The sequence below is a fragment of the Equus quagga genome, unplaced genomic scaffold (assembly GCF_021613505.1).
Source record: "Equus quagga isolate Etosha38 unplaced genomic scaffold, UCLA_HA_Equagga_1.0 146_RagTag, whole genome shotgun sequence".
Taxonomy (NCBI): domain Eukaryota; kingdom Metazoa; phylum Chordata; class Mammalia; order Perissodactyla; family Equidae; genus Equus; species Equus quagga.
In genome coordinates, this window is record NW_025796728.1 from 3341024 (window position 1) to 3356089 (window position 15066).

Sequence of the window (15066 nt, forward strand, 5' to 3'; positions counted from 1 at the left end):
CTTCAAATAATAAATTTAAAATTTAAAATTATAAATTTTAAATCAGAGGCAAAAATCTAATATGCCAGATTCTCATAAAATGATAGATATTTTAAATATCTAACATATTGCTTATTGTGAACTTTACAGAAGTATGAGTCTGATTATCTCATTATCTTTACACTGCATGCTTAATCTTCTCAGGGTTAGAAAGTCACTTACTAAGAAGCAGATTTACCTTTTCAGATCTAATCTTCTCAGGTTTCTAGGTTGAAAACTCAAGACCACAGTATTGTTACTTAGTGATCAGAAATCTAAGACTGGGCCCTGGGCCCCAAGGCTTATTTACATACAAGATGTTTGTACTCAACCACAGCTGGACATGTTGGACTTTTTAAAAAATGTCAATAGAAGCCCTGCCCCAAGTCCTGTGTCCACATCATCAAGCATTATTTTTATAATCAGTGTTGTCTAGGTATAAGAGTTACAGGCTTACTTATTTTTTTTTAAACTCTTTTAACTTTGACCATCTTAAATAGATGAAATTCTGAAATCCTATGCCTTCAGCCTCCCCTAAATTGCATTCATCCAGTCTCTTTCCCGCCTGATGGAATTCTGTATTATTTTGAATGATCCTAACTTCATCGTATTCCTTTATCTGGCTCTTCAGTTACTGCTTTGAAGTCGTTCTAATAACATCTACACATGGATGGATTTTTAATTTCTATTTAAATGAAAATAATGTATTTACTTATATTATTTGTCACTATAATAAATAGGTACCAAGGAACAAAATTAACACCCATAGGATAGGTAAAAAACATTATTTAGAAAAAACGCAATTTAGGTTAACACCTCTTTTTTTGAAGGATCATTATGCAGTCTTGGCTTTTCATAGTTTCAACATATTTTAGTGAGCCATAATCATTATTCTCCTTTCAGTAACCTCATTTGACAAGTTAGCCAGTGGGGCCCCTTTAACCGGTCCCCTGTGTCTTTAACTCTGCCTCATTTATTTTGAAAGAATTTCTTCTTTCTACAAGAAGTCTCAGACTCATCTTGAAAATCCCTTCCCTAAGATGAATATTCATTAAAAAGTACTGAATGATATTCACAGTTTAGCATCACAGTTACTCTCGTTCCCACTAGTGATAAGTAGACATATTACTTTGTCTAAAATCATCTGTACTCATTCCCTATTCTCTATGGTTCACCTTTTTAAAAGCTCATTTTCAGTTTGAAGGCATTAGTATTTTTAATACTTGACCATTCTAATTTAGTGGCAGCTTCCTGCTACTGAAGATTAGGGGAAATCCACGTGGTAAGATAGGTTCCATCCTCAAAGTCAGGTATGGGTTTCATTTAGCCACCATCTGGCCCACCCACTGTGACTCAATGCCCGGCGACATACGCATTCTTCCTTCCACTGTCCACAAAAATAGTGTTTCTGGTAATATTAGATTAACTCCTTTTTAAAATCTTGTTTTGAAATGAAAGCTTTTCCATTTTTCTTTCTCTCTCCTTTGTTCTGTTGTTTCCTTTCTCTTTCCTGTGCAACGTCTGCTTACTGACTAGGTCAGTGTCGTGGCTAACTATATGTTTATATTACAATATTATTTAATTATGTTTACTGTGTGTAGTTCTGATAGTCTCACGACGTGTAATGCCATGTATTTCGCAGAAGTAACAGCAAGATTGGAGGCAGAAAAGGGCTTGGTGAATGTGAGGAAGGAAGGAATCCCAGTGTGGCTGAAGCTTAGTGAGCGAGGAGAGAGTGAGGAGACAGAGGAGGCCGGAGGGGCTGCTGGAGCAGGGGTTACATGCTGGTTGTTCCATTTATTCTACTAAACTACTGACTTTACTACACATTAATGTACTTTGGAGAGTCAAAGAAGTTAGAATGAGTTTTGATTTTGGAAAGGTAACATAGCACTTATAAAAGTATGCCAATAGAAAGTTCCTGAGAAGAGACAAAGAAATGGGGATTTTTTAGTTTGTCTACCAAATCTCAGTAAAGTGTTTATTGAAGATGATGACTTCTTAACCACAAACCTTTCATGGAAATTTTCAGGAGGTTAAATTGTTTAAAATTATATACTAAGTGTACGTCAGAAAGTCGAATTGAGATATGACAGAATAAACTAGATATTGGCTTGCAACTCATAAAACGCTATTAAACTAAATTAATTGACATGTAATAGTACATTATTGTTTAGCTAAATTAAAAAACATTCAATTTTCTAAGATCAGTCCTGGAGTAAGTTCTTAAAAATGAAGTAAGTAGAGCAGGCTTTTTCTGGAAAAAAATGGAGTATAAAATTTCAAAATTATTTTTATTGCTTTCGCAGGTGGTACCATAGAAACATTACCAGAAATCAGGCAGAACGTCTTTTGAGACAAGAGGTAATTCAGTTTATTCATGAATAAATCTCTGAATATTTTCAAAATTTCTGAGAGACGTATATTATAAAGAAAGGTTTTACACAACCAATAAGTTTTGTTATTTCCTGTTCTTTTTAGTTCTAAAATATTATTACAGTTTCATCTCTACTACACATTTTCTAACTCATAAACTAGGTGTATTTGTATCAGATCCTGTTTTCCATAGCCTTTCATTATAATTTCAGAAATGTGTTTCTCCTCAAATGATTTCAACTCTAACATACTAAAACTTCTTCATTCTCTCCAAAGCGCCTTCTGCCAGTGGAGTCTGTATTTGAATGGCTCATCTACCTTTGCATCAATGCCAATCAATTATATACTCTATCCGCATAAGCTTAGCTTAGGCTCATTAAAAAACACAAATATAGAAAAATATACAATGCTGCACTTTCCTTGTTCTTTGAGAACACAGGGAAGAGAAGGGTAGCCAAAATATCGAACTCAGATCAAAACTGCTCATTTAGGTCAAAACAAAACAAAACTGCATATAGTTTAATTTTCCAACTGACGGTAAACATTAACTGTGGGTAAACGCAGAGTCAAAACTAGAAACTAGGTAAGAGGTACGTATGTCATTATGCGCTGCTGTCGGATGTTGAGGAAATCTAGAAATAAAAGAGTGAGAAAGAATCAGTTCTGTAACTGAAAACTCAATGCCAGGAATGGCTCAGGACACAGGGACGGTCCAGTTAATAGCCGGGGATGGGCAGAGTATGAGGCACGCAGAGCCAGCCTCAGGTGGCCATGGGGATGGAGGTTGGAGATCAGGCCTGGCTTCACTGGCTATGAGGAAATGGAGCGTGGTAGCAAACGTGATATCTGCTTGGTATGATATCAGCAGGTGGCCATCTGTAAAGTGACAGTAGTTGGTCCAGAATGGACAAAGATGACGTTATGACAGGCAGGCAGGACCAGAGAAGAAAAGTCCAGGAGTAGGGCCACAGGAAGCAAGTTGGTCACAGGTAGCATAGCCAGAATCACTGGACTCTGAGCTTCAGCATGAGAGGTTCTGCGTCTGAGAGGAAGCCAGAACAGAACGAGGGTCTGACCTCCCTACGGAGATTAGAACAGGGACTTGCATAACAAATGCCGCACACCCACAAGCCAGATAGCACAAATGGTGACATTTGGCCATAACATTTTTCAGGAAATAAAACATTACAGTTACAGGTGAAGCCCATCCCCTCATCTTTCCTGTCCTCCCCCACTCCCCAGAGGCAAGCACAATAAGAGATGGGCGTGTTCCCATTTTGTCCCCGTGTTTATATTTTTATGGTATATATGTGGATAAACAACCTATGGTGTTACTTTGTGTTTTAGTTTTTGACATAAAGGAGATCATATGTATTGATTTTTTAATTAAACATTATATTTTCGATTTCATTCATATGGGTAGATATGGATGAAACACATTCCTTTAACTGTTGTATAACATTTCATTATATGAGTATACCAAAACATACCCATTTCACTACTGATAAATGTTCAAATTGTTCGTAATTTATTACTATTACAAACAGTGCTACTAAAAACTTGTACATGTCATCTTGTCCACAAGAGCAAGGGTTTCTTTTGGTTATACCCAGAAATGGAACGATGTGGTCAGAGGGTATGTGCAGATTTAACATTACTAGATATTTTCAAATCATGACTCAAAGTATTTGTTCTAGTTTATACTCTTACAGGGAATAAGAAGACTGGTTCCCTACATTCTTCCCAGCAGTTGGTAGTTTCACACCTTTTTTCAAGTCATTGTGTGAGAAATTTTATATATATATATATATACATATATTTTTGTGTGTGTGTGTGAGGAAGATTGGCCCTGAGCTAACATCTGTTGCCAATCTTCTCCCCCATTTTTTTTTTTTTTTTTGCTTGAGGAAGATGCTCCCTGAGCGTACATACATGCCAATCTTCCTCCACTTTATATTGGGACACAGCCACAGCATGGCTTGATGAGCAGTGTGTAGGTCTGCACCTGGGATCTGAACTCGTGCACGCAAACCCAACCACTACACCACCAGGCTGGCACCTATATATGTATTTTAAAATGTGCATTTCCTTGATAAACAGTTTGATTGAGTAACTTTTCATATGTCTATGGGCTGGTTGTGCTTCCTCTGCTGTTATATACCTGTTAATATCCTTTGCACATTTGTCTATAGTGTGTTTGCTTTTGTAACTACTACATATTTTAAAAATATATTCTGGAGGCCAACTCTGTAGCCTAATGGTTAAGTTTGGCACTCTCTGCTTTGGTGTCCTGGGCTCAGTTCCTAGGCACGGACCTGCCCCACCTGTCAGTGCCCATGCTGTGGTGGCGACTCACATATGAAATAGAGGAAGATTGGTGCAGATGTTAGCTCAGAGTGAATCTTCCTCAGCAAAAAAAAAAAAATATATATATATATATATATATATATTCTGAATACCAATCTTTTGTCAGTTATGTGTTACTACTACATTCTTCTGGTTTCTGGCTTTTTAAAAAACTTGCTATTTTCTTTCCTCATATAGAATTTTTTAAAATGTTAATGTCAAATTTCTCAATATTTTGCTTTATAATCTCGATTTTTCTGTTTGTTTGTTTACTATAAGAAATTCTTCTCTCTCCTGAAGTAATAAAGGGATTTTATATATTCCTTTAAATGTCTTAAAGATTTGCTTTTCACATTTTGATCTTTAATCTGTCTGAAGTGTGTGTCTATTTTAAAAATATACATATTTTTCCTGTATATCTTAAAGTATTTTTTTAATAATTTACATATTTTCTAATTTTTATTTTTAAAAATATGCCTGGGTTAAATCCTACTTGGTTATGAGGAATTAAAAATATATATTGCTGGTTTGGGTTTCCTAATATTTTATTTAACATTTGTCCTGTTATGTTCAAAATAAGCCTGGCTGCTAATGTTCTCTCCTCTTTGTCTGGTTTTATTATAAAGGTTATACTAGGCATCATAAAATGAGTCGAGAAGTGGGGCTTTGTCTCTTTTTTTCAATCTCTGGACTAGTTTATATTAGAAGTTATTTGCTCTTTGAAGGTTAGGTAAATCTCTAGTAAAATAGTCTGGACCTGCTGCTTTTTCAAACAGATGGATATTCGACTACTGATTTAATTTTCTTTTTTTCTCGAGATGTTTGATAATTTATATTTACCTAGAGAATTGCCTATTTTATATTATTTTCAAATTTATTGCGTAAATTATTCATGGAAGTATCTTATAATTTTTATTTCCTATTTCAATAATCAGTATGTTCACATGGTTCAAAAATCAAAAGATTTTGAAAAGTTTTCTTTCACCCTTGTCCCCAAGCCATCAATTCCTCTCTCTAGAGACAAACTACTATTATTAGTTTATTTTGCATCCTTTCAGACATATTTAATACATACACAAGCAGTAAAATATATTTTCTCGTGTCGCTTTTGCACAAATGGTAACATTACTCTTCTGTAGTTTTTTCACTTGATATATATTGGGAATCTTTTCACATCAGTACAAAAAAAGTGTCCTCATTTGTTTTACACCTGCATAGTATTTCTTAGTGTGGATGTGTCACGATTTGTTTAACCAATCTTTCATTATGGACAGTTAAGTGGTGTACACTCTTTTGCCATTAAGACAATGCTGCCGTAGGTAACCTACACACACCTCTTTTCCTATTTATGTGAGTACATTTGTAGAATAAATCCCCAAAGGTAGAAATTCTGGGTCAAAGGGAATGTACATTTCTAACTTTGATAGATGTTAAAATGCCCTCTAAGAGTTGTGTGCATTTATATACTGACTAGAAGTGTAAAAAATGCCTATTTTCCCACATCTGTTTTAATGAAACATCTGGAACTTTGCTGTCTGACATCCCATCTCAGTGTGGATTTAATTTGCATTCTCTTATTCTGGGAATGTTAAACATCTTTTTATATATTAAATTTTATATATTGGTTTCCTTTTCTATGAGCTGTCTGTTCATATCCTTTGCAAGTTTTACTATTTGGTTTTTGATGCTTTTCTCACAATTTCTAGGACCTATGTAACTAGATTAAGGAAATTAGTCATTGTGATATGTGGCAATACTTTTCCCAGTTTTTTAATTATCTTACACTTTTTTTTTTTGCCATGAATAGTATTTGAATGTTATGTATTTGAATTTTTCAGACAAAATGAGGCCTTAGGGTTTATCAGGTTAGAATTGCCTTGCTCACTCCAAGGGTATAAAAAAAATCTCCTATGTTTCTTGATTGCTTTAGTTTATTTTTTATTTTTTACATATGCATGTTTGATGCATTTGTAATTTTTCCAGCTGTAAAGAGAGAAGTATGGATCCGACTTCGTTCTTTTCTAGATGGTTACCAAGTGTCCATCTTTTCTGTATTGATTTGAGATGCCAATCTCATCATAAACACCGTTCATAGTCTGAACTATACTGCACTTTCTACTTAGTTTCATCGATCAGCTTGTCCATTCACCTGCTGCCGTTAAATTCTGACGCTTTAAATACTGACGCTTCATCTGGTGTGGCTAGCCTCCTCATCATGCTTCTGTTTCAGAAATATTCTTGCCCATATGAACTTCAGAATTACTTCTCCTAGTTTAAAAAAACTTCCTGTTGGTTGCATTGAATTTACCGATTGATTTAGGGAAAATTGTCAGGCATCACAAATCAGTGGGGTTTGGGACTAATTTGTTTGGGACTCATATATTGATTATTCATCTAGAAAAAATTAAAATTAGACCCCTATCTCAAGTAAAAATAAACTTTAGATGGATTAAAGGCCTAATGAGAAAAATGAACACTTTTGTATTCTTCAGCAGCATTTTTTCTTCATACAGCTCTTGCACATTTATATTAAAGTTTATTTTAAGGTATTTTTTCCTTTCTGTTCCTATTATAAATGGGTAGATCTTATTGTTTATACTTATGAAAGCTCTTGATTTCTGTGAATTAATTTTGTAACTGACAATTTTGGGGAATTCCAATTTTTTTTTTAGTAGTTTTTCAGTTGAGCCTCTTGGGTTTCAAGTACATAATTTTATCAGCAGCAAATAGTGATGATTTCAGCTCCTCTTTTATAATTTTTTTTTTTGAGGAAGATTAGCCCTGAGCTAACTACTGCCAATCCTCCTCTTTTTGCTGAGGAAGACTGGCCCTGAGCTAACATCCATGCCCATCTTCCTCTACTTTATACATGGGACGCCTACCACAGCATGGCGTGCCAAGTGGTGCCATGTCTGCACCCGGGATGCGAACTGGCAAACCCCAGGCCTCGGAGAAGCAGAACGTGTGAATTTAACCGCTGCGCCACGGGGCCGGCCCCACTGTTTTATAATTTTAATACAGTATTTCTAGTTTTTGCCTCTCACTTAATTGCATTGGCTATTATCTCAGAACAGTGTTAAATACCAGTACTGGCAGTGGGCCTTTCTGATTTTTCCAACTAAGGAACGATTTTCACCTAACGCATGATGCTGGACTTGGGAATAAAGTAAATAAGCGCTATTGTGTTGAGGAAGTACTTATATATTCGTACGTTATCAAGAATTTCTAAAAATTGATACTAGAAGTTAAAATTTGTCAAATGCCTTTTCAACATTTATGGAGTTGTTCTTGGAGTTTTTCTCCTCAGATCTATTAATACGATTCATTACATTAATGAAATCCCGAATATCGAATTACTCTTGCCCTCATGTGTGCAATCCCTCTTGGGATAGGTGCATTATTCCTTTATTGTGCTACTGGGTGTGGTTTGTTAATATTTATTTAGGATTTTTGTATTGATATGACTGAAGACTGGTTAGTAGTTTTCCCTTTTGTCCACGATCTTTGCTGTATTGTTGGTCTTGATGTTAAGCTCACTTTGTATGAAATTTAGAAGTTTTTCTTCTTTTCATTTGCTCTGGAATCTCTTGATTAACCTGTCTACCATTTCTTAAATTTAAGATTTGGCAACATCACAACGTGTACGGTAATGTTTTTTAATGTTGTAGCTGTTTTAAAACTATCCATTTTTCAGTTCAGTAGATCCATTAAGATTTCTAGCTCTTCTGGAATCCATTTTGATAAGTGTTATGTTTTGCTAGTTAATTATGCATTTCATCGAAGCTTTAAAATTTATTGTATAGAGTCAAGAAGATTCTTAATTTTTTTCTGGATCCTGTAACTTATTTTTGATTGATTTTTCTCATTATTTATTGATTAGGTTAATTAGTAGTTTATCTATTTTATTGTTTTTCCCTAGACAGATTTTGAATTACAAGCTGTATTGTATTTTGTTTAATTACTAACTGTAGTATATTATATTTTTATGTAAATAATATTTAAATGATTATAAAATATTAAAGTATTATACATATAGTAATACATATTAAAATATGTAAATTATTATAAAAGATTTATTATTTTCTGCTTTTGTCTCTATTAATTTCTTCTCCTTTACTTGAGTTTACTTTATAGTTCTTATTCTAACTTCTTGAGTTGGATATACTTATTTGTATTCCTTTATTGAGATAAGTAATAAGACTGAATTTACTTCTGAGTACTGCTTGAATTATATAGCAAAGTTTCTGATACGTAGTGTTGCCTTATTATTTTCTAGATATTTTGCACTTTTACTTGAATTTCCTTGAGTTTTACAAAAGAGAATTTAAAAATTTATAGGTTGTTGGGGCTTTTTACTTTGGAGTTTGTTATTAATTTTTAGTTCTATTGCTTGTGGTCATGAATGTTGTTTATATTCATTCTACTCTGAAGCTTTAGAAGAGATCACTACATATACAACTTTATTATATGCATATTATATATATGTATATGTATATATACTACATACATACCTCTTTGCTTTTTACATCTCTGTTTTTTACATCTTGTGTCTCCTATGGTATGTAATGCAACCCTTGCACACAGTAGGAATTCAATGAAAGCTAGATTTTTATCATTTTAGATGGCTATAAGAGATTCTTTGGTTGAAAAACTCAACTAGAAAATGAAGCTTGTCTCTTGGTGAGCTAGAAGGAGCAGGAGAAGACTTTGCTTAATGTGTCCTGTTTGCCTTGAGGGTCAGACCACACTGTTTTGCTTGTGCAGTTCTCGAGCAACTCATCAGATATTCCTAAGCGTAAACTTTCATGGGTTTGACAAGATTCTGAGATATTTACACTTGGGCTCTTCACAAGTGTAAGCACACTCAGTCAAGCGGAAACTTTTTGCAGTATTGAATAAACCAACCAAATAAAAGAGTCCAACATTCAAGATTATTTGAAAGCAATTTACAGCTTTATTGGAGTTTCTCAAAGAATGTCAATGAAGATCCAATTCATAACCTAACATCAGCTTAGAATATTCTTCTACCTGCCATTTCTCTTTTCCTCTCTTCCGTACTCCTACAGCAACTAAAATGGCTCCTCTTGCTTTTCTCTCCAGACTCCTCCAAATCTATTCTCTGTCCATTTTTATCACTAACTCTGGTCTCTTTTCCCACTCCCAGCCTCTCTAGATGCATTTCTCCCTGTCTCCCTCACACTCACCTGCCATGTTGTTTCTTTTCTTTTTTTTTTTTAAAGATTGGCACCTGGGCTAACAACTGTTGCCAATCTTTTTTTTTTTTCTGCTTTATCTCCCCCAACCCCCCCTGTACACAGTTGTATATCTTAGTTGCATGTCCTTCTAGTTGTGGGATGGGGGATGCCACCTCAACGTGGCCTGACGAGCAGTGCCATGTCTGTGGCCAGGATCCGAACCCTGGGCTGCCGCAGTGGAGCGCGCGAACTTAACCACTAGGCCACGGAGCCGGCCCCTCTTTCCTTCCAAAGTACAGTCCTTTCAGTCTGTCTCAGATTTCTTCCTATTCGTGAGCTACTTTAATCTATTATCTTGATCAACATAACAAAAATAAATGGTTGGGTACAAGGTTGTCAAATGCAGAATTTTTCTTAGAAGAATCAGGGGCAAAGTTTTAAAATACTCATACATTACAAATTCTTGTCCCAATTATATTTTATTTTACAGGTATGACTTCTAAACCTGTAAGGGAGATAAGATTGTATGTATGTGTAAAAACAATCCCATCCTTTTATAGTAAGTCAGTATAGCTTGGTGATCATAACTGAGCTGTAGGTTTGTCTTTCTCCCTAATAAGGAATAAACTTATACAATGAATGAATGATTTTTCAGGCTAAAGAAGGAGCATTTATTGTCAGAGATTCAAGGCATTTGGGATCCTACACAATTTCTGTGTTTATAAGAGCTAGAAGGTAAGCAATGGTGGTTTTGATCACTTTAGAAATAATAATCCCTGGGACAGTCTTTTTAATGGAGACACCATCACATAGAAAATGTAAGCAAGAGCCTAATGTAAGAGGCCAGATTGCTGGCCTGGAAGTTAGGACAACTAATCAGTTCAAGCTGTATCCCTAACAAGCTCCGAGTGTGATAATGGATAAGTTACTTAACGTCTCTCATCTCCTTTTCTCAACTATCAAGTGAGGAGGTTAGATTAGGTATAGCAGATACTAGTGGTGCTTTCCTCATATTCCTTGGTTTACCCTGGGGTTTACCTGCAGAGTTCTCCCACACTCAGAAACCTTCCGGTATCTCTCTGCCTGGGGATGTTCTCTCCCTGTGGGAACTCGTGTACCCCATGGGTAGACCCGAAGTGCCTCAGCGCTAGTATCCTAGGCACAACCCTCTGTTAACGAGGAATGGAGGGTAAGTCCCTCAGCTCCTTTGCACTGTAGTGAGACAATTCTGAGGTGTGTTCCACAGTTTCTCATAGCTTCCTAGCGGGATTAACCAGTCGCCCATGGCAAACCTGCTCATCAATGCACTTTATATTGGTTTTCCTCCCTTTGTCTCGTATCTGCTCACACCCCTCATGGTGCATTTGTTCATTCATTCAACGATGCCTGATATTCAATAAATACCTGTAAGTGTCCATTATGAGCTCTACTTTTTGGACACTAGACTTGTCACCTAGACAACTTAGGCTGAAGTTGTGGTTGAATCTAAGGCCCCGGTAAGGTAGCTGAGGAATTTTCCCAGGGTGGTAAGGCATCTGTTTAATTTAATCCAGTCCACTCTTCAGAATGTCGTGTTGCTAGCATAAGAGTTTTAGAGGTGGGATCCTTTTGTTTAATGAATTAACTTAGTTCCAAAGTGATCTTTTACTTGTTTATGAATTCACATTTTATTGATTGTAGAAGTATGGAGGCTACCATCAAACATTATCAGATTAAAAGGAATGACTCTGGACAGTGGTACGTGGCTGAAAGGCACCTCTTTGAATCAATCCCTGATTTGATCTGGTATCACCAGCACAATGCAGCCGGTAAGTCAGGAACTTCAGGCTGGGAGAGTTGGAGAGCCAGGCCTCAGACAGGCAATGCATCTTTGGTTTCAGATACTTAACAGGAGCAAATATCCCTGTAGAAATGTTTACGAGCTTGAAATAAAACCTGTCGTCTGAGCAATTCTCTTTGTTGATGCTTCTTTGTTTTTCTAGTCAGGGGGCAAGAAGTAGGTTGACTTTTTACATTTCTGCCAGGTTAGAAAAATGATAGATGACTGGGAAGCAAGAGCCTACTTAGTCGTTATGCATTTGTTCTTGAAATTTACAGAGGGCTAAATGTAATAGGACTTCAGATGCCCTAAACAATGATGCTTCCTCCTCTTCGCCTCCATAAATTTGCTCCCTACTTTAGACAATTGCCATAGAAGATTACTCTTAAATCTCTCATTCTCTGCTCTTTCTTGTTTGAAGAAGAGAAAAAGTTACACAGGATACAGCCTTTCACAATTACAGTTTGACCAAAATATACCAGAGGCATATTTAACCCCCTTCCCCAGCAGTGGTTTGCAATAATTGCTATTTCTGCAAACCTATCATCCATGGAAAGATGTAGGATTCCAGAAAGTTCCACCACAATTATAATCACAGCTCTGGCCTTTAGCCCTCACCCCACCTCTGCCAGACCTCTTTGAGCCCATGGGGGAATCTTCTTGCCTCAGCATTATAGAATTTGGAATCCATTGTAACTTTTCAAGTTGTTTTGACTTCTTGTCAGGCAGTGCTTTTTTAGATTTCTCTCATGAAAAGTGTGTTGATAAAACATCCCTTTGGGAAAGTGACCACTTTTCCATTACGTTGGTTCTAAATATCAGAAATAAATCCAAGGAAATTTTTATCCACAGAAGGAATGAGTCCACATGGATATTCCAGATGGTCACTGGGAGTTTGGTTAGACAGAAAGTGGCAATGCGTCTAGGTGGGGCCAGGCAGGATGAATTTGTGGCCAGAGATAGAAACCTTTCAAATCAGGAGACGAGTTCTGAGTTTTCTCCTTCACACGCCTCTCTCCCCTTCCTTCAAAGAAAAAAATCTAAGAAACAGAGTTGTTATGGTGGTGAGGTTAAAAAAAAATACCGAAGTAGATCAGGATGTGCTGACATGAAAAGATGTTAGTGATAAGTTGTTTAGTAAAAAAAAAAAAAACCAGAAGTGCAAAGCAGTATATTTAGAGTATAGTCCCACTTCATAAAAAAAAATACACGTTCACACATATATGTGTGCATAGAAAAGCTCTGTTAAACTTTAGATAATGATTTAATACTAATAAGATTATAACAGACTACAAACTGCTAATGTTTACGTGTGGGGAATGCAACTGGGGGTACGGGCAGCTTTTATTTTCCACTTTACAGATTGCTTTAAGCTTTGATTTTTTTATCTTACATAAATTATTCTTATAATGTATAAAATACCATATAGACAAATTTTAAAATAAAAAATTGGATCAAACAATAAATGTATAAATAAAATACATAAAAATAAAAAATAAAAATTTAGAAATAAAAAATAAAATGAAATAAAAAACAGGGGTTGAAAATTTATAACTATGGCTACTATTTATTAGAGAGGAAAGAAAGTAGAAAAGAAAGACGGCAACAAGAAAGAAGGATGATAAGAGGAAAGTCATGGGACCAGAAATAGCTGATATTTGTTGTAGATTTACTTTGAGCCAGACCTGTTCTGAGTGCTTTTATGCATATTATTTGTTTAATCTTCAGAGCAATCCTATGAGGTAAGCGCTGTTGATATCTCCATTGTACAAATGAGGAAACTGAGGCATGAGTTTTGAGGTAACTTGCTCAAGGTTACACAGTTAATAAATATCTGCACTGAGATTTGAACTCACAGAAATCTTTGAAACCATTGGAGCCGTTGAACATACTGGAACCAGAGTCTAGTATTCAACTACTTGTATTCAACTACTGCTTTCTCCTCCAGAAAGAGTCAAATCATGTCACTGGAGGATATTTTGGAGCGTACAGTTTTAGAAGAGACGGTGAATTGGAACTTTGACTATCCTGTATATTTTTTGACCTTTGCTTAATTTAGCCCATGACAATCTGTCTCCTTACCAGAAGTAAGGATAATGCAAAGAGAGTGACAGACTTCTTTTGCTAAATCACTTCAATCACTAAACCATTGGTAGCAATTCATAGACTAAAAGTATTTGACAAATAAAAACTTTGAAGTCAGAGGAAAGTGTTAGGGTCTTAAGGAAATTCTTTTTTTTGTTCTTTATTTGGATTATGTGTTGTAGAGACTCAACTAGATGAGAGCTCTAACCTCAACTAGGTCTTCAGAGTTACTGGTAAACGTCCTTTCCTGTTCTCTGTTTAAACTTTTACCCTTCTCCTCTTTTCCCCAACATTATCCACTGCCCTACCAGCACATCACCTCACTGTCTATTCATTAAGAAAATTGAAGCCACCAGGCATGAGCTACCTCAATCTTGTCCTCCTACTGTCATGCTCTCATCCTCACCTCATTCCCCCTGGGAGTGGTAAGGCCAAGCCTGTGCTCCTGTTCCCACCACTCCTCTCCCATCGGGACCACCCACCATCCACTCTTCCTTTCTCTCTTGTATCTTTTCCGTTTCTTCTGGCCTCCCTTCAGTCTGTAAACACATTTAAGACTTTCCCGCTCGAAAAACAAAACCAAAACCCTCCTTGGGCCTTCTTTCCTTTAGGTATTGCTCTTTTAAATCACACTTTTGGAAAAATGTGCCCACATCCACTGTCTCCATTTGGTCACTGTCCATTTGTTTTTCAAAGTGACCACCATATGGTGGTGCTTTCTAGTTCTCATATTTTCAAGTCCACTCTGCTACATTTGATAGCGTTGCCTTGAACTTCCCTGCTCCCTAGATGTTTTGAGACCACCCTTTCTTGTTCTTCTCTAACTCAGATCCTTCCTTATGGATCTTTCCAGTGAGTACTACTTCTACTCTTCCTTTAAACATTGGTGTTCTGCAGGCATCCATCATCACTTCTCTTCTCCCCCTGGACATTTCCCTTTGCATAATTCTTCTGCCTGATAGACACAGGACTTGCAGTCTCACAGGCCCTGAACTTCAACGATAAAATGGAACTCTTCATCTTATACCATTGCTCTCCCTCCACACCGACTCCTTTTCCTATTGTCTGTCTCAGATAATGGTATCATCATTCTGCCAATTACAGGGGCTGGAAATACAGGAGTCACAATAGATGCTTCCATTCTTCTTAATGTCTAACTTCTGATTAATTATCAAATGCAATTAATTTCATATCCTAAGTGTGTCTTGTATATGTCCCTGCCTCTCC

The 15066-nt window shown here is 36.2% G+C and overlaps 1 protein-coding gene across 1 annotated transcript in view; it reads left to right on the forward strand.

Moving 5' to 3' along the window:
- The window catches only part of LOC124232908 (tyrosine-protein kinase TXK-like), a 43918-nt gene that overhangs the window by 7606 nt on the left and 21246 nt on the right, over window positions 1-15066 (forward strand). Inside the window, exons 5-7 of the mRNA XM_046649819.1 lie at window positions 2328-2382; window positions 10591-10670; window positions 11616-11743. Coding sequence (XP_046505775.1) covers window positions 2328-2382; window positions 10591-10670; window positions 11616-11743 — 263 coding nt within the window. The remainder of the gene's footprint in view (window positions 1-2327; window positions 2383-10590; window positions 10671-11615; window positions 11744-15066) is intronic.